General features: G+C 37.8%; 1 protein-coding gene across 1 annotated transcript in view; it reads right to left on the bottom strand.

Moving 5' to 3' along the window:
- TARS3 (threonyl-tRNA synthetase 3) overlaps nt 1-25,880 on the bottom strand; it is an 81,802-nt gene that overhangs the window by 45,413 nt on the left and 10,509 nt on the right. Inside the window, exons 5-10 of the mRNA XM_077124013.1 lie at nt 16,369-16,490; nt 13,446-13,563; nt 11,543-11,607; nt 9,391-9,469; nt 8,458-8,604; nt 7,030-7,128 (exon numbers count right to left, since the gene is read on the bottom strand). Of these exons, the coding sequence (XP_076980128.1) occupies nt 7,030-7,128; nt 8,458-8,604; nt 9,391-9,469; nt 11,543-11,607; nt 13,446-13,563; nt 16,369-16,490 (630 nt within the window). The remainder of the gene's footprint in view (nt 1-7,029; nt 7,129-8,457; nt 8,605-9,390; nt 9,470-11,542; nt 11,608-13,445; nt 13,564-16,368; nt 16,491-25,880) is intronic.

The raw sequence follows: 25,880 nt of genomic DNA, 5'->3' as shown, positions 1-25,880 counted from the left end.
CACCATCTTTATTCTAGAACTTCACCTATCAGTACGAGACCAACAGAAGAGAGGTTCATTTGGTCCTAAACCTAAATTTTCTGTAGCACACAATCTAACTTAACCTGTCTGGTCAGTTCAGTTAAACAACCTAAATACATGGAGGCTAGAATTGGGAATGAGGTCTTGCACTTCTGTATAGATTAATGTAATACCCAAACATATTCCAGAGTATGTTAGGCAGATAATTTAAAAGTACTGGTTGGCAAAATCCCTTGAGGGACTGGAGTAAAAATACGAAACTATTAAACTTTCCCACCTGGGAAATCCCTGATACTCTCTCAAATATTAGGGACTCCAAGTTAATAAGCTAAGTTCTTGATCTGGAGGTCTGCTCTTATGAAACTTATACTGTAATTGAAAAGTTAAGCCTACCTATAATAGTACCTAAGAGTTACTTCAGAGAATCTCTTTTGTTGCTCAGATGTAGCATCTCTTTCTCTAAGCCCAACTCAGCAAGTAAAATCATTACCCAACCCCTACGTGGGACATGATGTCCAGGGATGTAAGTCTCCCCAGCAATGTGGAACATAACCTTCAGGGATGAGACTGGCCCTGGCACCATGGGATCAATACTGCCTATCTGAGCAAAAGGGGGAAAAGAAATATAACAAAATAAGGTGTAAGTGGCTAAAAGAGTTCAAATAGAGTCAGGAGGTTATTCTGGAGGTTACTAATATGCTGAAGTTATGCAAACAGATATTGCTAATTGCCATGTATGCCAAGCCGTAACCAATAGTATTCCTATAAACCCTAAAGAATACTAGGGCTCTATCTGGGACTCTATAAAAGTTCCACTCACTAAGTCTATTTTTCAGAAACCTACAACCTCCAGATGGTTTCTAGGCCAGATAAGCCCTGAAATCCAGAGTTACCAGTCTGTCCAAGAACATCAAACAGTTGCATTCCCCTATTCTATAATGCTGACACTCCTTTTCAACATGAACTTAGAATGGCCATTGCCCAAATATCCCTAAAGAGTTGGAGCAGGATCAGAGGAGGAGGAGCTGCATCACACATGATATGATTTAGCAAATCCTATCGACCTATGACTACTGAATCATTATACTGATATTTCTTTTTAGTCGCCAGTGTATTAGAGCAGCTAGAAGGAGCCAGAAACACTTGAAATGGCTGAACTGTAACCCATACCACACTTTAAAAATCTGTTCTAAAATTACTTGTTAAAATGTACTTTGAAATATATTGCTTTTTTGTACATATATTTCACAATAAAAATGTTTAAAAAAATAAATTACAGCCATATGTAAAAAAAAAAAAGCTTGACCCTACGTTTCACAGAACTTAAAATTTAATTCAAAGTTGTTCACAGCCTTAAGTATAAAAATAAATACAATCAAGAGCACTGAAATATAAATTCATGATTCTGAAGCAGGCAAAGACTTTTTTAAACAAGACACAAAATTACTATCCAGAAAAGAAAAATTAACAAACTGTACTTCACTAGTCATGAAAATTGTTGGCTCAAAAACATAATTAAGAAAGTGAATAGACAAGTCAGAGATGAATGAAGATACTATTGTTTTATATATACACCTTACAAAGGACTCATATTCAGGATAGAAAGAACTCATATAAATTAATTATAAGGCAACATTTTTTTTTAAATGGGCAAAACTCTTAAAACAAGAACTTCACAAAAACAGCATAAACAAACAGCCAATAAGCATATGAAAAGGTTCATCAAAGAAATGCAAAACAAAGTCACTATACCTACCAGAATGGCAGACTAATAACAGCAAGTATCAATGAAGATGTGTACCAACTGGAATGCTTATATATTTCTGGAAGGAATATAATATGATTCAACCTGAGACACCGAATACACAAATGAACAATGACCAGGAAACCCTAACCCACTATCTGCAACAATCAGTCCATGAAGCTGGCCAGTATCTACAGCGATCAGCCCAGGACATCAAACAATAATCCCTGGCAATCAGCACATATAGCCAGGATTTGATCAATATCTGTCAATTTCCCCAATTTCTGCCCCCACTTCCAACTTAAGACCAGCCAACGAAAGCCAAATATGCTCCCCTAACTAATCACACAGATGTCCTGTGTGATGGTTTGAAACTGTATGTATTCCAGAAAATCGTGTTCTTCAACTAATCCATTCATCTGGCTGTGAACCCATTTAAGTAGGATCTTTGGATAAGGCTACTTCAGTTAAGGTGTGACCCACCTTTATTCAAAAGATGGGTCTTAATCCTCTTACTGGCATCTTTATAAAGTGAATGAATACAAAGAGAAAGCCATGGAAGCAAGAGGCTGAAATCAAGGAAACAAGGAGAGACTAGCAGACGTGGCCATGTGCCTTGCCATGTGGTAGAGGAGCCAAGGATCTCTGGCAGCCAGTCCTCAGGGAAAAGCATCACCTTGATGATGCCTTGATTTGACATTTTCATGACGTCAAAACTGTAAGCTATTAAATTCCCATTGTTGAAACCAATACATTTCACAGTATCTGCTTTAAGTAGCCTAGGAAACTAAAACACCCTGCTTCTAGTTAGCACACCTCCAGGTTCCCCACACTAACAGCTTCCAATCAGGGTATACCTGAAATCTTCCCGTTATTCCACTATAAAGCTTTCTCACTCCTCTGCTTGCCTTTAAGTCTTTGTCAAATACAAGTGATGATGGCTCTAAATAAACAGTCTTTGTTCTTAATTGGGTGTTCTTCATTTATTTCCATAAACCACATAAAAACTGCTCAACATTTTCTGAAAAAGTTAATCATACACCTATTTTATAACCTAGCAATTCTACTCCTAGGTATAAAACCCCAGAGAGGTGAGTACTTAGATGTACCAAAAGACATGTACGAGCATGTTCATGGCGGATTCATTTGCAATAGCTCCAAACTGGACACAACCTGAATGTACATCTACAGGAGAATGAATAAACATGATGTACCATACTCATAAAATAGATAACTTCAAAACAAAAGAAAACACAAAGCTATTATATAAACAACTTGGATAAATCTCAGACATATGAATTAAACAAAAGAAGCCAGAAAACAAAACAGCATATCCTGTATGATTCTATTTATATGAAGTTTAAGGCTAAATTAATCTGTGGTAACAGAAACCAGCACAGGGATTACCTCAGGTGGGAGGAGGAGAGGTAGGCATTGACTGGGAAGAGAACCAAGTAGACTTTATGGGAAGATGGACATGTTCTACATCTTGATTTGGAGGATGGTTGCAAAGATGCACAGATATATTAAAATTTACTAAGCTATATGCTTCAGGTTGGTGCATTTAAATGGAGGTAACAAACTTCAGCCTCTGACCTCAGCCTTCATCTGACTGCAGTTATAAGGGACCCAATACATGAACCACCCAGCTATTCCTAACACTCAGAACCAAAAAAAGATAATAATGAAATGGTCATTATAAATTACTATATTTTGTGATACGTTGTTATTCTGCAATAGACTAACAGACAGAATCTGGCACTGGCCATGGATAGTGCTATTATAATAATCTAAAATATGTAGCTCTGGCTTTGGGGCCAGGTGGCAAAAAAAGCTAGGAAAGCCACAAAGAGATTGTGAGGACTTGAAGGACAGTGAAGAAAATCTTACTGGAAGTTGAAAAAAGGGATGCTGGTTCTATGGAAAACAAAAAGGGTACCCAAAAACCTCATGGCTTGAGCTAGGGAGATGTGAAAGCAGAATATTGAAAGGGAAAACTAACATGCTTTTAGCTGCCTATAAATATGAGAGGTAAAATATGAGAAAAAAGAGAGAAACTAAAAAAGAAATTATTAAGTTTTTGAGCCAAATTCAGAGGAAATACTCAGAACTTGCTAGATTCAAAAACACAACTTTCTAATCCCCAGATTCTCCCAGCAAAAAAACTGTAAAACAAGAATGGCTTCAAGACAAAGACAAAAGATAAGTTATTACCAGTAAGGCATGGCCTTAGGGTAAACATCTTAAGGGTGTGGCCATACAAACCTTTGCTAAGACCTCAGAATGATTTAAGGAATACCTACTAGAACCTTTTAAGAGTTTTAAGGGTACTTCCTAGATTCTCTCAGTTAAAATTAAGAGTTTTAAGTAGATGATTTAACAGCAGCCTCACCGAAAGTCATAGACAGGAGAAGGGTCTGACTCAGAAAAAGATATGGTTGTAGCTTTATCTAGTAGTACTGATTACAAATTTATGTAAAGGATCCACAAAGATTTATAGGAATTGTATTAGTTTAGCCTGAAACAGACAGAGCACAAAATTGAATCAGGTCTTTTGAACCCAGCCTTTTTCAGGCAGGAATCATCTGAAAATACTGAGAAAGATGCCTAGCAGCACACCTGGGCCATTTTCTATGGAAAAGGAAGGATGGCTCAGGGGGCAGAACCAAAACCCAGAAGGAACAACATTGGCTAACCAACATGCATTTTTTACCCTGGAGGGGGGAACTAGTGAATTCATCCTTGAACCCTCTAATTTTTGAACGGGAGAATCTATTTGTCTAACACTGTTTCATACAGTGCATACAATGCAGGAAAGGAGCCAGTTGGCAGATACCTCGTTTCTTTAGTCCACAGGTCAAGGGGACAAGGAGAAGAACTGTACTCAGTGATCTGTACCAAGGAAGGAACTGAACACAAGGAGCTTCACCTGCTCCTGAGAAGCCTTCTCTGAACCTGGGCCTGATTCTGATGAAACTGAGTTCATATGGTAATTGATGAGATACTGATAATTTGTCAGTCAGAAATTGATTAGTGGAACACCTAACTCTCCTTTACTCTTTCATGCCTGAAGAGACCAAGACTCACCAGACTCTAACTAGAAGCCCCAGAGCACCATGCTCTAGAAGCAGGGGTGAATCTAAATGATATAGAAGCCCAGCCCCAACCCAGCTCAACCTCTGATGGGATTGAGGTGATCAGATATTACAATTCCAAGTCTCAGGGACCCATGTCTTCTCAACAAGTACCCTTACTTTAACATAAGAGACCACTGGGAGTGTATATTTAAATGGCTTTACAATTTTTCAACCCATATAATCAGGCCTTGGGCCTGATCATCAGCCATATCTGTCTTGCATCTATAAAAGATAAAATATTCCTTTAAGGCCACCTAAAAGCCTTCTCTTTCTATTTATTTGTCATCCACTCCACCCCTATGCTTGACAGTTCCAAGTGCCAGGGGCTATGTTGATTTTCCAGTAGAGACAGCACATCCAAAACACAGCAGCTGTGATGGTCAATGTTTTAGTTTGCTAAAGCTGCTGGAATGCAATATACCAGAAATGAAATGATTTTTATAAAGGGAATTTATTAAGTTACAAGTTTACCGTATATGGTCATAGAAATGTCTAAATTAAGGCATCCAGATAAAGCTACCTAGACTTAAGAAAGGCTGATGACATCCAGAACACCTCTGTCAGCTGGAAAGGCATGTGGTTGGCATCTACATGTCCTTTGCTTCTGGTTTCAAGCAGCTTCTAGCTTCTGATTCCAGCGGCTTCCTCTCTAAACATTTGTCCTCACACTTAGCTGCTTCTGGGCAAAACTCTGGGTTTTTCCTCTTAGCTTAGCCTCTCCCAGGGCCAGAGATTTCTTCTGTTCAGATTCTGGCTATTATTGTGAGTCCTTGCTTAGCACCTGGGTCATTTCTGTTTCACTCTCCAAACGTCTCTGTGGGAATTTCAAGCATCTCCAAATGCCTGGTTTGGGCTCTGTGTCAGCTCTTTCAAGGACTCCAGTAAACTAAACAAGACCAATTTGAATGGGCAGAGTCACATCTCCATCTAATCAAAAGCTCATACCCACAAATGGGTGTGCCACATCGCCATGGAAATAATCTAATCAAAAGGTCAAACATTCAATTGGACATGTCACATCTCCATGGAAACAAGCTAATCAAGAAATTCAACCCTACAATACTGAATCAGGATTAAAGGACATGGCTTTTCTGGGGTACAGAACAGTTTCACACCAGCACAGTCACCACCATCTGCTGATGTCTTTGATAATTCCCAGTGATTCTTTAAGATTCACCCCACTGCTGTCTGGTCCCCTACCACTGCCTCACTGTGGCCAAAGCCTACTGGGTGGTACAGTCCACAGAGGTTGGCCTTCAGAGCACAGCAGAGAAGGAAGGAGGAAGAAGGATCAACACATGCCTTGTGCCTTTTCTCAGAAAGTTATTAGCAAAAGGGAACCACTCAAATGAGAGGTACAACAAAGGAAGAGGAAGACATGGTATCAGGAAAGAGGGGATTCAATATGGTAGAAACAACAGTGGAATAGCCAGGATGGTGATGAAAACAAGTCCTAAGACAACAGCTAGCAGGAATCTTAGCAGCAAGTTAAATGTGGAGCAGGAAGATCAATTATACAGGAAAAAAATCATTGTCAAATTATGTGAATCATCAGAATATACTGCAGGGAGTTCTGTAGTTTTAAGAAAAAGTTTGATGATGAATTAGTGATAAGCATATAGAGAACTCAACAAATGAAACATTTAGGCAGTTATTAATTCCAGGAAAGACAAAAATGTACAAGAAAAGAAATAATCAAGCATCCAGGTGGAATGCCTTTGAACAATATTTACATATTTTTAATTGAGTAAACACTAATCAAAGAACTTGTATTACTCTGGTAAAAAAGCTTTCTCTTTGAATAGAAATAGTTTTAAAGTACTTTCTTCTTCTCTTTCACAGGGAGCTCCACATTTTTTTTAATCTTTGTATTGTACACGCTCTAGAAACCTATATGGAGAGTAGTTACATTTAATAAAATCCAAAAATGCATTTTATTAAGGGAAAACAGAAAGCATCTCAATGTTTATATTAGAAGGTTCAATTTAGTATTTCTCTTTTTGGGTCAAAATTCTAATTAATATTACTAAAATAAAATTACTGTAGAGGTTGGCCATTTTATTAAGAAAAATATGTAAAATGTAAAAAGAAATCAAATAAGAATGAGTATTTTAAAAATTAACTTACTCGAATGAAATCCGTAAGTACATTATAAATGAAGGCTCCTCTGGGAAGAAAAAAACAGCTTCCAGGACTCAGATCATGGAAAAAGAAAAGTTCTTGTTCCTAGATTAAAACAATAATTACATTTAAAATTTCACCTGCTGTTGCTGAACATTTACTGCATATATGTGATATGCTAGAATAAAACATCATACCGAGTTATCATTGCCATCTTTTAATATTTATATTCTAAGACTCCTCAATACTTCTTACCTAAAGTATATGTAACATAACACATAAAGTTACTATGCATTTTTTTATAGTTACTTAGCTTTGAATTTAGTTTTTATTTTACCTTTTGTTATTTACTGTTAATTTTCTTACTTACCACACTTGTAAGTATATGCCTTATGGAGAAATAACATGGCATAAAGATCAGCAAAGTCCGCTGCAGGCAGTGGGTTTGAGTGACAATGATCATCATCCTTGCTGTCACTTCCCCAAAGCTGCCCCCTTTATCTAGCATGTGTCCTGGCATCAGCCTAGCAAGGTTACCCAGCAGACAGCTGAGGTCATGGAGTATCGTAAATGAACACCTTGCCCAGCATCTAACACAGCCAAGAAGTGGCCACACTGAGATTAAAGCCCCTTTCTATCTGCTTTCAAATCTCATTTTCTATCACATTGCCTCCCAAACACAAGGTATGTGTTATCAAGTGTTCACAATATTAAAAAAAAACCTTTATTTTGATATTATGATAAAAATAACACAAGGGTCCAATTTTAAAACTTAATAAAAGATACCGGAAGGAAATAATTTAGAAGACATTTTAGGGGCATTAGCATGAAAAAATTCAACAGCAGTCTAGAACTACAAGTAAACTAAATAATAGGAGGAGAGAATAAGATAATTTTTAAACAGTTTTATTTTATGAGATATAATAAAAAATGACAGATGTTTCTATCATAGTAGTGATTAGGATTTGGGGCTGTTGGGGATTGAATCATGTACCCTGTAAAGACATGTTAAAGTCTTAATCCACATTTCTGTGTGGGTGAACCCATTTGTAAATCGCATTTCTGAAGGTGTTATTAGTTAATGTACAGACTCATTTGAGAATAGGATTTTTGAAGGTTCTACTTAGATGAGGCCAAATTGAATCATGGTGGGCCTTAATCCACATGACTGGAGTCCTAATAGCAGAGGAAATGTGGATGCAGTCAGAAGAAGCCAACACTCAGAGAACACTGCTGGAAGAGACCAAGGAGACAGCCTGCATGGGATGGAACCAGCACCAGAATTCTACACACTGAGGAAAAGAGTGGCCTTCCAAGGCCTTGATTTTGAACCTCTGCCCCCAAAACTGTAAGACAATCAACTCCTATCGTTTAAGCCAAGCTACTCTATGACATTTTTCATAGCAACCATGGCAAACTAAGACACAGACATACTTTCCCGATTTTCCTGTGATCCCTGTTCTTGGCTTCCTCTTGAAATTTTTCCCAGTTTTTCATCATCTTGTTATCAGGAAAGGATATCCCATAGATCCTCTGCAATGTTTCCATTTCAGGATTGCCCTCCCAATATGTTGAGGAATTCTAAACATCAAACAAGATTTTAGTATTATCAAACATTTGGTTAGAACACAATTTTCCACAATCACATCAACACTGCTTACGTTTAATGAGCACTAGAAAGAACCTTGAAGATTCTAACTAAATCTTCCCAGCCCAAATTATATAATTAATCAGCAAATTCTGTAAAGAATGCACTGTGGATTCCAGGAATGAAAGTGAGAAAGAGTGGAGGGAATGCTAAAAAGCAACTGCTATGCCAAGCAGGGGGGTGAAAAGGAGGTACACTAGGGAAGTAAAGGTCTGCCTTAGGGATCTATGGATCCAACCCCTCATTTCACCTGTAGGAAAACTAGAGCCCAGAAAGGTTAGGTCTGCACAGCCAAGCCACAGCAGAACAGACCTGAGAGCCCCTGCTCCTCGATTCCAGAGCAATGTTTACCACATCATACCAACATATCTCCTTTCGTTCTTCCTTTTCTGTACGTATATTATTCTCACATACAGACAAATATTCTTGCCCACAGCAAGGCTATTCAAGAAAACAATGGTATGCAAAGCAATAATTTAAAATATCACATGAAAAAGCAGTGCATTTTACCATTTACATTAAGGTTGAATGATAAATTATCTACATATGCCTTCAAATTATCAAAATTTTAAAAATTACATTATTTTTAGAAGCCCACGTAAAAATCAAATGAAATATTTTAAAATGTCATGATGTTCAAACTATGAAAAATATGATTGAAAATCGTTATTATCTAATTCACTTTGAGTATGTTATATTACAAAAAAATCAATTCTTACCTTGAAAATTTTTATGGCTTTTATTTGTCCAGTATGTCTTACATGCGGGCCCTTACAAAGGTCAATTAGTGGACCACACCTATAATGAAATATTTAAGGCATATCCAGGCACAGTTATAGTTTTGTAGACTATTCATTACAAACCATATTCTCATATGTTCTAAGTGAAGAATTTCATTTACTTGTATATTCTAGGGGCAGTTTTTAATTTGGGGTCAAGGAGAGGCAATGTCATCTAGCCTCAGCTCTCAGTCGGCTCTTTTGCTAAAATTCAAGAACTACAGAACATCCTGGAAAAGAAACTAAACATACACATAGAGATACCACTTTGTCACAGTCCAAGATATTCAAAAAACCTTCCATTGTCATAAAGTCAGAAAACCATTTCCCTGCTCCACATAAATTTTCACAACCTAAATTATCTGAAGTTTATACAAAACACATTAACTTGAAACTTTAAAAAATTTGTTTTCTTAGGCACTGGGGTTTTCTGATGAAACAGTGGGTTTTCGATTTGTTGGAACAGCAATGATTTACAATGCAAATCTCATATAAGAATTTATATTTTAATAATATAATATAATACTGGATGATACTACTATTAAAATGCTAGTAAGATCTATAGTTGGGGATTGGCTCGTGCCTATAATGAACAAGGAACGCCCCCCTAAAGCTTAATAAGCACGGTCTTTCTTTAAAAATATCAAGAGCTAAAAACATGAATCGTAACAAAAGACAGAGGAAAGGTTGTATAAAAGCAATGAATTTAAGGAAAATTTAGGAAAGAAAGTAGTGCCCTGTCTGTCCAACCAATTTTAAACATCTTTAAAGTTCGCTGATTAAAAAGTCATAAATTCCAGCAAATACAAAATTGGTTGCCTTATTCACCAAAGTGGAGGGAAGCTTTAAGCCTGATTAATGTAATTTCTTTGAAGGATCAGGCTTTGTGTATCTCTGTCCAAAATGGAGGCTACAGATTGACATTCAGAGGAATGGAAGGTAGGTTCAATTAGCATGAATCTTTAAATAATCCCAGTCAAAAGGCCATGTTTTTCAAAAATTAAATGCAAGCCACCCAAACTGATGGGATACAAGAAGACTTAATGTTGACCTAGGTAAGGTTCTAAAAAATAAACTGAAAGGTCAAGTATTAGAAGCCAGAAACCAAAAACTTAGTGTATCTTTTCTAATTCTATTTTTAAACTTTAAAACAGTTAGAGTAATAGCTATTTAAATTATTAATAATAAATAATAAAATCTTATCAAGTCATTGGAGAGTGAGAAAAATAATTTAAATGTTCTATCCCACATCAATGCCAAAATGCAATGAGTCCGTATCATAATTAAGAAAGGCACCGCATGGCTTTGCACAAAGGAGATATGGTTCTACTACAATTAAATTGGAGAACTACTGAGTACTTCATTGTGGAAAACAAGCTATGGAAGCTATTTGTGACTGTAATTATGCAGACACCAGATCTTCAAAGACAGAACTGTGGAGGTCATAGCAGCACCCAGATATCCAGAACATCCAGAAATGGGGAACAGCAATTACTCATAAGACAACTTTAAAAATGAGTAAATAAAAAAGGGACTCAGGAGCTTAATGCTAAACTAAGAGAAGTAAGTGACTATGGTATTGATAGGACTAACTGACCTCTTCTTACTACTTGATTTTCTCTTTGCTTCCAGTCCTTTTTCTGTCTCATCCTGAAGCCTGGCGGCTGATGCACTTGGACTCTGGGCAATGGCGATGCAGCATGAGGCAGGGAATCACCGTGGGAGGAGACAGCCCATATGGCTTCCACCATCACATTAATAAGAATGGGGTGGATGAAAAATAAATGTTTGTTCCCAACAGCCCTGAAAATTATAAGGTACTGGGTGGACAGTCTCATTCACAGGGAGAAAGAGGCTGAAACAAACTAATACTCAGAAAGTAAAATTTGGGTTCCATTGCCAGCCTGATAAATAAAATGAAAAAACAGTAATTTCCCTTTGGTGACCAGCTTTTGGAGCCCCTGACTACAGGAGGGGCTTTACAACCATGCAAATTCACAACCAGGCTGCCGTCCTGAGGACAAACACCGCTTCCACCTCCCGCCTCCAAGCTCAGCGGCCGAGGCAGCCTTCGAGCGGACGCAGGCCTTACCTGTAGATGGTGGTGGTCGGGGTGCTGACCTTCTCACTCAGGATGCGGCATTTGAATTTATTGTACTACAGAGGAAAAGGAAAACATAGTGATATGTTATCACAGTAAAAATGTTTTAAGTGAGGAAAGAAACAAACATCAGGCGGTTGTTGGGTACTTTGCAGCGCTCAGTCTGGAGCTGCCCTGTTCAGCCCGGAGCACCTGAAATCAGCTGACGTGTACTCAGATGCTACCAGCACAAAACAGACCGCACTCCAGAGGCTTCAAGTGAAACAAAGAAAAGGAAAATAACTCATTCATTTGTCTTTTTTTATACTGATTACAAGTCAAAGTGATATTTTCAGTAGATTTAAATGAAAGCTTATTAAAATTAATTTCACTTTTCTGTCATTTTTAATATATGGCTACGAGAAAACTTAAAATCATGTATATGGCTCAGGTTTGCGGCTCACATTACATTTCTATTGGACAGTATTGTTTCAGAAAACTCCATTTTTAAATACATGACATGAACAAATAAATTCTGAGGACAAAGCTACATTATTCATTTGCATAGAAATAAAAAAGTTTATAGTAAATGATCCTATCATTGCATTAAAAAAATTAGAAGAGACTTCTTTTCATTCTGCTTTCATCACTATTATCATGGTACCAGGTACTTTTATATTAAATTACTATTTAAAGGATGCAGTTTGTTGAAGGAAAACAAAATTAGATTTGTATAATGTAACTGATTCATACCTATATGTTAAAATCAAATACTTTTTCACCCCAAATCTTACCAGATGTATTGGCTGAGGATATAAAAGGATTACCAAAAGAATCAAATAAAGGGATGATTAGAAATATAAATTTAAAAAATTTATATTTTGACTAGCGTATTTCCTAATATAACTTATGTGGACAGCTTAACTGAACACCATAAGTATATGGAACCTTGAGCAGGGCATGAGATTTTGTAGGCTTGTCCACAGTAATGCCCTGATAAATCCCAGAGTGATTTGAACAGTGAATAAGAAAAAAGAAATACTGAGGCAGTAAATGACTTTAATGGCCAGATAACCAAACCCTTTGCAGGTCAGGTTTCCAATTCTTTGCTTTCAAAAATACTGAAGGAAGAAATGTCATCTTGTCAGTATATTAAAAACAATTTTAGATAACAGGCGATACCGGTTATTGCCATATTACTTGGAAGGGGTTTTGAAAGACGAGGGATTACTACATAAAAATCTCTTTAATTTCCATCTACTTATGTGTGTGAACAAGTCCTAGATCTATAACAATACAACACTGCAATAGAAAAAAAAATCAAATAATTTTTTCTTCACAAATGTTTGATTGGGTTAAGTTCTTAAGAACAGTTGCAACTTTAACCAATGACCAAATCTGTTTTTTAGTTCAAACCCACAAAACAAATAATATTGTGCTTAGGACAAAAGACTCTGCTTTCTCTGATATATATAATTAAAAAAATAAAATCTGGAATTTTTTAAGTACATTGGGCATAACAGAAAAAGGAAGTTGAAGTTTTACACAGGGTACTCTAGGCTGAAATATATATATATTTAAAGTTAACAGAAAAAACTAAAAGAGAAAAAGACAAGGTTTTGTATGGGATTATCAAAATTACTGAATTTAGTAGTCAGAATATTAACAATATTCAAAACTAATGAGATTTACATATGAAAATTATTTAACTGGCTCTTTATCTGCCTATTTCTGTCTTAAAATTTTCAGGAAATAGAAGATGAGAAAATGTAGCAAGTAGCTGATAATCTCACAAAAAATTGCCAAACTGTCTAGAACTATGTTCTTTGGTGAGCAGCAGCCTATTATTTGCAATTAATTATTTTTAATAGTCCTAGAAAAAGGTTTTCTTATTCTAAGCATTTTCCCAGGTTACCTTAAACATTTCCAGGAGGGTTTCCTTGCTGACTTCTAATCTTTCAAAAGGTTGCTTTTCTTTTATGATAGTTTTACATATGTTCTCCAGTGCTAATAATTCTGTGCTGGACACCGCTCTAAAAAGAAGAGCAAATAACAATCAAAATAAGATTTGTCAGACAGTATGCCCTATTCTTTTTGTGGACTTGTGTCCTTAGTCACTAATTAATGTACTTTCTAAATTGAGGAATTTGGTATTTTGTTGTATAAAGATTTCAGAACGCCAAACATTCATGCACAAAACTGATATCCCTATTTCTTAACAAGGGAGACCGAGGCATCAATGATTGAAGTGATTTGCCTTGTGACTCCAAAAGAATCTTTGACAACTCCAAGCTCTTCTCTGCTGTGAGGACTCATTTGGCAAACGGTTTAAAGCACTCCCCGCCCTTCACCCAATTACACTGTAAGCTACTTTGAAGCCTATTTTTCTGAGGTCTTCCTTATGCCTCACACAATTTTTTAGTTGTTCAAAAGAGTTGTATTGATAGCTCTGACACCAAAAGCACACACACACACACACAAAATGGATCAAGAAAGTGAATAGGATAAAATAATTATAAGTCATTTATCAGACAAGGGCTTAATATCCAGAATATATATAGAACTACTACAACAACAAAAAAAAATGAGGAACACAAATGAAAAATGGGCAAAGAACTTGAAATGACATTTCTCCAAAGAAGATATACAAATGTCTGAATAGCACATGAAAAAATGCTCATATGACTGGTCATCAGCAAAATGCAATTAAAACCACCATGAGACAGCACTTCACACCCACTAAGATGGCTATTACTTAAGAAAACAGAAAGTAACATATTGGCAAGCATGCAGAGAAATACAAATCCTTACACACTGTTGGTGGTCCTGTAAAATGGTGTAGCCTCTGTTGAAATTAGTTTAACAGTTCTTCAGAAAATTGAAAACAGATTTACCAGATGACCCAGTAATCCCAATCTTAGTATATACTCAAAGAAACTGAAAAAAGGGACTCTAACAGATATTTGTATAACAATTTTCACAGTGGCATTATTTACAACAGACGAAAGGTGGAAGCAACCCAAGTGTCCATCAGAAAAAAAAGTGGTACACACATACAATGGAATATTATTCAGCTGTAAAAAAAAGTAGTGAAGTTCTAACACTTGTGACAAGATGGCGGGTCTTGAAGACACTATCTTGAGTGAAATAAGCCAGACACAAAAGGATGAATATTGTTTGATTTCACTTATATGAAATACCTAGAATAAGCAAATTCATAGAGATAGATGGCTGATTATAGGTGACCAGGGGTTGGAGGCCAAGTGGAGTGTGGAGTTACTACTTAATGTGTATAGAGTTTCAGTTTAGGTGACAAAAAAAACTTGGGTAATGGATGTTGGTGATAACAGCATAATACTGTGAATGTGATTAATACCACTGATTTGTACACTTGAATGTGGTCAGAATGGAAAATTTTGAGTTACATATATATATATATATATATATATATATATATATATATATATATATATATTAATACAACAAAAAGTTTAAAAAAAAGAATTGCATTGGGTGCTTGCTATGTCTGTACCCTCAGCACCTGAGAAATCTGGGTTGGGAGAAAGATGGCGAAAGCCCACTGGAGAGTCACCACGCTGTCACACAGGCAGTCAGGCCGGCAGCCACGCTCTAATCTGACCTCCTTTCAGTGGCTCCCTTGCTCATGCTCACACGACCCCAGTCACACTTGCTTCTGTGCCATTCCTCAAACAAGCCATGCCTATCATTACACCAGGGCTTTTACACAGAAGCCTAGAATGTTCAGTGCCCATAAATATGCCCTGAATATCCTCATGGCTTACCCTTCAGCCCCTCCTGGTTCATGTTTCAGGGTCCCTGTACTTTCTCCTGACTACCCTGGCAGTCGCAGCACCCAGCTGCACACAGCCTGGATGAGTTTTCCTCATAACACTCATCACCAGTACGTGAGATGGCTGTATTTGTTGATCATATGTCTTTCACCAACCAGAGAAGCTCCATGAGGACAGGGACCCTGATTTGTTCACTGCTGAATCACCAGCACCAAGAGCAGAGCACTGAGCATGCAGTCAAAAACATTTCTGTTGAACAAAAATTCTGGTGGTGACAGGGGATGAAGCTGGATAAACATTTACAGGAGCTCCAGAATACTGAGTGCACTGTTACATCTTTTAAACAGTGTGGGGTGACAGGGAAAGGCTGATGTACTCTTGGAGTCATTGCAAGAGATATTATGGCTCTAAATAAAGGGAGGAGAGAGAAGGAGAGCACGGGAGGACCGTTTAGGAGATCAAATTGACCAGACTGAAGGACTGCAGAGTGGGGTGGTGGTGAGGAGCAGGGCAGGACGTGGCCAGACCCGCAGGTTTCAGTTCTGGCAGCTGACAGTATCCTTCAGAGCTATAAGGAATGCAGGGAAGGAGGTGGGCTGGGGCTGAGGAGGTAGCTGATGATTTCACATATGTACCTACTGAATGTAAGGCCTCCATGAACCAGCCCCATCTGCCATTCTTCTGTTGAGAGGTTTGGCCACAATTAATTATTAGTACCCTTGATTATCATCAAGCAGAACTGAACCAACTGCTCTCTAGGGATTACAATTGTGATTCTGGTTTTAACCAATACCATGCTCCAGCAAGTCACAGATTAGATAAATAGCATATTGCTTCCTTTTGGGGGCAAAAAAATTTCAAAAGTTACCCTTGAATCTAAACTCATAAGAAAAGGTTTTCTTCAAAGATGGTTAAGTAATCTATAATACTAGTATGCAATATACTGTCACTAAATAAACATGCAACCATTATAAAATAACGAAATTTAAACACATGTATTCAGAAATGAATATTAAGCGGTGTTACCTGCCTTCCATGAACATGTCATAGTAAAACCCCTCTTCGATGGGTGGGCCGTAGCACAAGTGGCCTCCATAGTGAAGTTCCATGGCCTCCCCGAGGATGTGTGCGCTGGAGTGCCAGTACACCTGCCCGGCCAGGACAGAGACGCCGTGAGCCAGCGGAATGTGCATGGAAAATTGTCAGTGAAATAACACCATCAAGCACATGGACACATTTTAAGAGGGGAAAAATATCAAGACATGAAGATAATATCAATTGGGAAAGTGAACCTTCAATGACAATTTAGGATTGAATATTCCCTGAGCCCTCCCTAGAATCCCCCCAGAGCCATTTGCTCCATCCTACTGTAAAAATGCTGTTCTGGGAGTCAGCAGTTTATTTTAACTAAAGCACAGCAGTTAAATAATTTCCTTCTGTTGACAGAAAATGTGGGGGAATGAGGTTGTGTGAAATCCTCAACCATCTGCTCAGAGCACTAGCAGAGCAGCCACATAGGAACCCGGTTTCAGCCCAGCTCCTCCTTTTCTCCAGGGCAGCCTCTCTGAACTGCGCACAGAGAAGCCAGATGACTGCTCATAACTTCACTAACACTATTTTGCATCTACACAGCTGTCTGCATGTGCTGGCCAGCATGCAATTATGGACACGTAAAACATGCCTAGGAGTTGCCTGACATGAGGCTGTCAAGCAGTGTACGCTTCAGTTAATTTACTGTAGATCAAGGGCTGGTCATCTGTTATACACGTTCACAAAGGCCATTTGGTTCTGAATTCCCAAGGATTCATCTGTCCATGTCTAGGCTCAAACTAAACAAAGCCACCAAATAGATACAGATGCCAAAAGAACAAAATACTTGCGTCCTCAAGTAGCACTTTCTTTCCCTTTATTAAACAGGAAATAAATTACAATTAAAAAGCTGTTTGGTAAATTACATCGGAGGAGAGGAAGTTAGCTAATTGAGCAGACTACGTGGAACTGCAAGCAGACCCCAAGGGCCAGCCCCTGGGCACAGCACCTCTCCTTTGGAAGGCACTGGGACAGCAGGCTAACTGCCCACATCAGCCCAGTTCTCTCCTCCAGTGCATTTTCCACACCTGGATATTTGTTGAGAGAAACAGTGTGTTAGGGGCTGAGAATACAACAGTGAAAGAGACAGAGTCAGTGACTTCACATTGCTTATAACCTAGTGGGGAACACAGGCAATAAACAAGCCTGAAAATGTGTGATCATAAGTTGAGAAGAGTACTTTAAAGGAGATGCACAGTAATAAAGGCTAACAGTGTGTGCCTAAGGCGTAGGGGCTGGAAGAGAGTACTCGAGAAAGGTTGGAGACATGAGGAGGAGCCCACAACCATAGGCCAAGGGAAGGAATTTAAGTTTGCTGCAAACGTAATGGGAAGCATTAAAGGGTTTTAAGCAGAGAAAAAACTGTTTGGCTTACATTTGAAACACCGTTTGGGTAGCAGCATGGGTATGGATTTCAGGGAAACAAGACATCAAGTAGGCAGTTGCTTTAGGCAACTATTGCAGATTGAGTAGCAAAGGAGATGGACAGAAGGGGACAGATTCAAAATACATTATAAAAATAAAATCTATGGGGCTCAATGAATTAGATTAGCAATGAGGGAGGGAGAATAATCACAGAAAACTTCAAAGATTCTGGGTTGAGCAACTGAGTATGTGGTAGAGTTGTAGACTGAGATGGGAAGATACAGGGGATTTTTTTTTTTTCAGATAAAATCAAGAGCACCACTGCATACATACTGAAGATTCTTGTACAACATTTAGGTGGAGATACCACATAGGAAGTTGTATATGAGACTGAGGCATATCTAATTACAGACAGGGTTGACACTTTACAGAGAGATGAACATAACTGCTTAGAACAGAAGTGTAAAGAGAAGGGGGCTATGTCTGAGCACTGAGGAATTTTTAACATTTGGAGATGAAAATGTAACAAAGAAGACTGAGAAATTACAACCAGAGGTGGGAAAAAGATAGGAAAGTACTGACACCATGGAGAAAGTTACAAGAAAAGGGGAGTGGTGAACTGTCAACACTGCTGAAAGGATACATAGGATGAGGGGGAAGCAACCTCTGAATCTGGAGGTAAAGCCCCACTAATGGCATTCACTGGGGGATGCGAGGGGAGCCTTGAACATGACAAGCACAGCACAGAATAACCTGCCTATTTTTTTTTTTGCATATACCTTCAAATAAGAACCTTGTTTTCTTGAGCATGAGTTCAACAGCTGTACAGCATTTATTTCTCCTGGGATTTCATCAAAGATTTATATGTCCCTAAACATATTGTTTTACTATCTATTATGCTTATAAAAAAAAGATTAATTAGATAAGATTTAAACTTGAAAGCTATATCATTTTACAAAATACCCCTTATTTCTGGTGTTCACATGTATCAATTTTATATATATATTCCTACTACATCATTTTCCACATGCATTTATCCAGAAAGCAGAGAGTACTTCTTTTATATGTTTCATTTTACAGTAAATATCTTTTAAATAAAATGCTCTTTTAAAATAAAAGTGGAGGCTTCCGAGAAGATGGCGGGGTGGAGTGGATTGAATTCACTCCTGCTCCAGGGAACAAGACAGGGGACAGGATGAAAATGACTGGGACTGCAGTCCAGGAGTGTGAGTAAACAAAGAGGGTCTTTAGGGTATTTTGGAGAAGAGAGAAGCAAGAAGATCAGGATGGAAAGAGTGGGATGAGGTGACCACCAGAGGCAGGCTGTAGCATGAGGGGAGGTGCAGACTGGAGGGAACTAATCATCCCTCTGCTTCAACCGGCCCCAGCTGCTGGGAGAAGAAATTTCCCCGAGCAGCCCCATAGTTAACAGTGCCCGTGGGGACCCTGGAGGTGGGACCTGATCATCCGGGTGCTGGGAATAGCCGGCCCCATGGGCATGGTGTCTGGTGAACCCGCCAGGCGCCAGGCGCTGTGGGTCAGCTTTATGCCCCAGGCACTGATCAGCTCCCCAGTCCTGCAGTCCGGGACCAGCTGTCCAGCTGCCACAGGCCAGGAGCAGTGTCTCACACCATGTACACCCATCCACCAGCAGCCACTGCAGTCAGGGAGGGAGGGAGGAATTGCCTTGGGATCACCACCTCCTGGTGAGAACAAATGCACGCAGGCTAACTCCCCACATGCCTAGGTTGTTTTTGTTTTGTTTTATTGGCACGGGCAGGCTTCGGGAATCTAACCCAGGTCTCTGGCATGGCAGGAAAGAATTCTGAAACTGAGCCACCACTGTACTGCCCTCTAAGTTTTTTGTTTTTTTTTTTTCAAATATTCTTTTTTCTTTTTCCCTTCTTTTTTAAATTTATTTTTCTATGTTTTTATTAGTGTTACTTTTTATTTTTATATATATTTTACATATTTATATTTTTATGGATACTTTATTTTTTCATTCTTATTCTATGTATTCTTTTATTATTTTATTTTATTTATTTATTCTTAATTTTCTCTCCCTTTGGTGGGCACCAGTCTGGATTCTTTCCCAATATATATCTTGGGGTGTCTCCTTCTGACTTTGGAGCCTACTAATGTTGAACTGTGTTTTGTTGTTGTTGCTTCATATTTTTATTATATTCTTATTTTATTTTATTATTTTTTCTTTTTTGGGGGGGTGCATTGGTCAGGAATTGAGCCCTGGTCTCCTGTATGGTAGGCAGCCATTCTCGTGCATCTTGGCCTCGCTTTTAACAGGCCCTAAAGTTGAATTCTATCCTCCACATGAGATGTGGGCCTTAGTTCGGCAGGGAACAACTGACAAACTAAGTACCAAAGGAAATCTTCAATATAAAACAAAGTAAATAAAAAACTTTAGACAAGTGAAGGAAACCAACTTGAAAATAACATTATTAAGGTAATCAAATGCCCCAAACACAACAGAAAATCACAAAGCATGTGAAGATTTAAGCAGAAATGGCCCAGCCAAACAACCAAATCAAAACTCTAGAGGGGACACAGAATATGGAAGTACTACTCAAGGATATTTACAAAGAAATAAAGGATAGCAGGAAGATACTACAAGAGCACAAAGAAGCATTCTAAAGATTAAATTGAAAAATGGCAGATATCATAGAAATGAAGGATACAGCAGGCCAAATCAGAAAAATACTAGAGAAACATGATTGCATATTCAAAGAAGCAGAAGGAAAAATAAGCGAGCTAGAAGTCAGAACAATTGAACTAAAGTGCACAAAAGAACAAATGGCAAAAAAGATGGAAAAAAATGAACTGGATCCTAGGAAAATGACAGACAACGAAAGGCACAGAAATGTAAGAATCATTGGTATCCCAGAAGGAGAAGAGAACAACAATGGACTAAGTTAGTTAAAGATATAATCAGGGAAACGTCCCAACCCTTATAAAAGACATAAATACACAAATCAAAGAGTGCTAACAAACTTGAAGTAGAATAAATCCAAATAGGCCTACTCCAAGACACATACCAATGAAACTGTCAAATGCTGTAGAGAAGCCAAAAGTCATGAAAGCAGCACGAGAAAAGCAATCTATACACACCAGAGAAAACACATAATATTTATTTCAAACTACTTAACAGGCACCATGGATGCAAAAAGGCAGTGGTCTAATACATTTAAGATTCTGAATGAGAAAGGCTTACAGTCAAGAATTCTTTATCCAGCCAAGGTATCCTTCAAACTTGAAGGAGAGATTAAAATCTTCAAAGATAAAGAAAGATTGAGAGAACTAGTCAACAAGAGACCTGTCCTACAATACTAAATGGAGTTCTATTAGCTGGAAAAAAAAAAAAAAAAGACGGGTGAGGGTGGTCTGGGGGAGAATACAGAATTAAAGAATACCAGTAATGGTAATTTAAAGGGCAAAAAAGAGACAGAAGGAAAATAATATAGAGATTGGACAAATAAAAACTTAAAAGATAAAACCTAAAAGATAAGATAGTGGGTTCAAGAGCTGCTTTTATAGTAATAACTTTGAACATTAATGGACTAAACTCAACACACCAATTAAAAGGAACAGACTGGCAGGATGGATTAAAAATATAATCCATCTATATGCTGTTTACAAGAGACACATCTTAGACTCAAAGACACAATTAGATTGAAAGTGAAAGGATAGAAAAAGATCTTCTGTGTAAGCTGTAACCAAAAGAAAGCAGGAGTAGCTATACTAATATCAGATAAAATAGACTTTAAATGTAAAGATGTCATAAGAGACAAAGAAGGACACTACGTATTGACAAAAGGGATAACTCACCAAAAGGAAATAGTCGTCATAAATGTCTATGCTCCCAATCAAGGAACATTCCCCCTAAGATCAGAAATGAGACAAGGATGTCTATTGTCACCACTGTTATTCAACATTGTACTAGAGGTGCTAGCTGGAGTGATTAGGCAGGAGAAAGAAATAAAAGGCATCCAAACAGGAAAGAAGTAAAACTTTCATTATTTGAAGATGACATGATCCTATACATAGAAATCCTTGAAAAATATATGACAGACACTTGAGCTAATAAATTCAGCAAAGAGGGATATAATATTAATGCACAAAAATTATAATCTTCTGAATTTGAGAATGATAGAGGGAGGAGGGCTGGGGGCACAAATGAAATCAGAAACAAAGATAGACGATAAAGATTGAGATGATATAATCTAGGAATGCCTAGAGTGTACAATAGTGACTAAGTGTACAGATTTTAAAAATGTTTTTGCATGAGGATGAACAAAGGAAAGTTGTTACTGCAGGGTGCTGAAAACAGATGGTAATTAATATTTTAAAATTTCAACTTATGTGTGAGACTAAAGCAAAAAATGTTTATTTGGTACAAAATTTATATTTTGACTAGTCCATTTTCTAATATAACTTATATAGATAGCTTGGTTGAACACCGTAAGTACATGGAACCTTGGGTAGGACATGAGATTTTGTTGGTTTGTCCACAGTGATGCCCCGATGAATCCCAGAGTGATTTGATCAGTGAGTGGAAAAGTATTTGCAAAGTCCCCTTTGGGGAATGGTGAGAACGGGACAAAATTCAACCTCCCCAAGTTGAATTCTTGATATTCTCACAAGCAGTGTGGACAACCAAAGCTATAGGCTGAGCCCCCAGTCTTGGGGTTTGTTCATACGAAACTTAACCCCACAAAGGATAGGTCAAGTCTACTTAAAATTAGGCCTAAGAGTCAACCCCAAGAGAGCCTCTTTTGTTGCTCAGACATGGCCTCTTTCTCCAGCCAACACAACAAGTAAATTTACCACCCTCCCCCTGTCTACATGGGACATGACTCCCAGGGGTGTGGACCTTCCTGGCAATGTGGCACAGAAATCCTAGAATGAGCTAAGACTCAGCATCAAGGGATTGAGAAAACCTTCTCAACCAAAATGGGGAAGAGTGAAATGAGACAAAGTGTCAATGGCCGAGAGATTCCAAACAGAGTCTGAGAGATTCCAAACAGAGTCGAGAGGTTATCCTAGAGGTTATTCTTAGGCATTAAGTAGATATCGCCTTGTTGTTCAAGATGTAATGGAGAGGCTGGAGGGAATTACCTGAAAATGTAGAGCTGTGTTCCAGTAACCATGTTTCTTGATGATGATTGTATAATGATATAGCTTTCACAATATGACTATGTGATTGTGAAAAAAAATTATAATCTTTCTATACACAAGCAATGACCTGAGGAAACAATTAAGGAAAAAATTCCATTCAAAACAGCAACAAAAGAATCAGGTATCTAAGAATAATTCTAATCAGGGATGTGAAGGATTTGTACACAGAAAATTACAAAAAATTGCTAAAAGAAACAAAAGATGACCTAAACAGCTGGAAAGACATTCCATGCTCCTGGACAGGAAGGCTGAATGTCATTAAGATATCAATTCTACCCAAAATGATCTACAATTCAATGCAATACCAATCAAAATCCCAACAATATATTTTGAAGACTTAGAAAAGCTGTTATCAAATTTATTTGGAAGGGAAAAAGACCCTGAATAGCTAAAGATATCCTTAAAAAGAAGGGCAAAGTGGGAGGACTTAAAAGGTTACTATAAAGCTACAGTGGTCAAAACAACATGGTACTGACACAAAGACTGAAGTTATTAACTAATGGAATCAAATTGAGAGTGTGGAGATAGACCACCAAATCTACGGACAATTGATCTTTGATAAGGCCCCCAAATCCACTGAACTGGGACAGTCTTTTCAATAAATGGGTATGGGAAAATTGACTATTAACAGCCAAAAGAATGAAAGAAGACCCCTAGCTTATACCCTGTACAAAAGTTCATTCAAAATGGATTAAAGAACTAAATGTAAGAGCCAGTACCATAAAATTTCCAGAAGATGCAGGGAAACATCATCAAGATCTAGTAATAGGAGGTAGCTTCTTAAACTTTACAACTAAAGCACAAGCAGTGAAATTAAAAATACACAGTGGGAACTCTTTAAGATAGAGCTTCTGTGCCTCAAAGTACTTTGTCAAAAAGGTGGAGAGACAGCCAACTCAACGGGAGAAAATATTTGGAACCACATATCAGATAAAGGCTTGATATCCTGTGTACATAAAGAAATCATACAGCTCAACAACAAAATAAACAACCAATTATAAAATGGACAGAAGATATGAATAGATGCTTTTCTGAAGAGCAAATACAGATGGCTAAAAAGGCATATGAAGAGATGCTCATTTTCAATAGCTAAAAGGAAAATGCAAATTAAGACAGCAATGAGATATCACCTCACACCTCACAATAGAATGGCTGCTATTAAACAAACAGAAAACTATAAATGTTGGAGAAGATGTGGAGAAACTGGTACACTGATTCAGCATTAACGGGAATGTAAAAAGGAGCAACCACTGTGAAAGACAATTCGGTGATTCCTCAGAAAACTAAATATTGAGCTGCCATATGACCCAGCAATACCAATACTTGGTATATATTCAGAACAGCTGAGGGAAGTGACATGAACAACCATTTGCAGACCGATGTTCATGGAGGCATTATTCACAATTGCCAAAAGATGGAAACAGTCCAAGTGCCCATCAACAGAAAAGTGAATAAACAAACTGTGGTATATACATATGATGGATTATTATGCAGCAGTAGGATGAAATGAGGTTCCAAAGCATATGACAACATGGATGAACCTTGAAGATATAATGCTAAATGAAACAGGTCAGACACAAAAGGACAGACACTATATGATTTTGTTGTTATGACTCTGTTAAAAGTAATCTCAGAGGGTATGGAACCTAGAAGTACACAAAAGCTAGAGATGGAGGAAAGGCTACCCAAAGAGGATAAATCTCAATGCAAGGGTATGGATAAAAGTGATGGTAACTAGTTAGCAGGTATATAAGTAACACTGCCATATTGAAGGTGGATATGACTGAAAGCAGATGTATCATGCCATGTATCCCACTGATTAAATCTACAATTATAAATAACTTCTCGCATGAACAATTTCAATAATAGACAAAGAGTCAATAATAGAGGGATATAGGGGGGAAACTGAAAATACATGCTATGGCCAGTAGTTAACAGGAAGACATCAACAGTACCACAGCACTAGCAACTAATTAGGGGAGCAGGGACAAGTGATAAGGGGTAGTTTTGATTCGACAGATGGTGGAGTTTTGTTTGCCAGTTCTTTGTCATTATGGACCAATGAAAACATCTAAAATTCTGAGCCACTCAGGTATATGTGTATCAGCAGGTTTTTCCCCCAGACCTTTGAGTAACTTTGTGACACTTAATACCCAGAAATAGAGTGCAGCAGCCTTGAAAGTTAGTACAGCTATATACCATAGCAGTCAAAGTAACTGAAAATTACTTTGGCCTCAATTAGAGTTTAAAATGAAAACAATCTGGCTGGGACTAAGGTAAATTAGAATGCAGAGTAAAAGATGATAGTTATGTACTCTAGGCCTTCAGCTACTGTATGATACCAGAGGCAGAGAGGTTTATTATGTCTAGAACCTAAATTTTCTGTAATACATAATCTAAATCAACCTCTCCGGAAAGCTCATTTAAACAACCCAAACTCCTAGAGCCCAGAACAGGAACAAGGCCTTGTAATTCTGTATAGCTTAATATAATACCAGGATACATCTCAGACTATGGTGGGCTGATAATTAAAATCTATTGGTAGAGTTTCTTGAAGATCCAAAGGTTAAAAAATATATATATATTATCTATATGGAACTATTAAACTCTTCCATCTGAGAAAACCCAGGCACCCTCTCAACCATTGGGGACTTTCAAGAAAATAGACCAAGTCCTGGATTTTGAGGCTTGCCTTTATGAAACTTATTTCTGTAGGGGAGAAGCTAAGACTACCCATAATGAGGCTAAGAGTTGCTTCAAGGAAGCTTCTTAGTTGCTCAGATGTGAGCTCTTTCACTAAGCCCAACTCTGCAAGGAAAATTGTTACCCTTCCCACTACGTGGTATAAGCCAGCCAGGGGTGGAAATCTCCCTAATAATATGGGACATGACTCC

Source organism: Tamandua tetradactyla, chromosome 12 (genome assembly GCF_023851605.1).
Source record: "Tamandua tetradactyla isolate mTamTet1 chromosome 12, mTamTet1.pri, whole genome shotgun sequence".
Taxonomy (NCBI): domain Eukaryota; kingdom Metazoa; phylum Chordata; class Mammalia; order Pilosa; family Myrmecophagidae; genus Tamandua; species Tamandua tetradactyla.
Note: the sequence above shows the minus strand (reverse complement) of the source record. Positions and strands in the feature narration are given on the sequence as shown.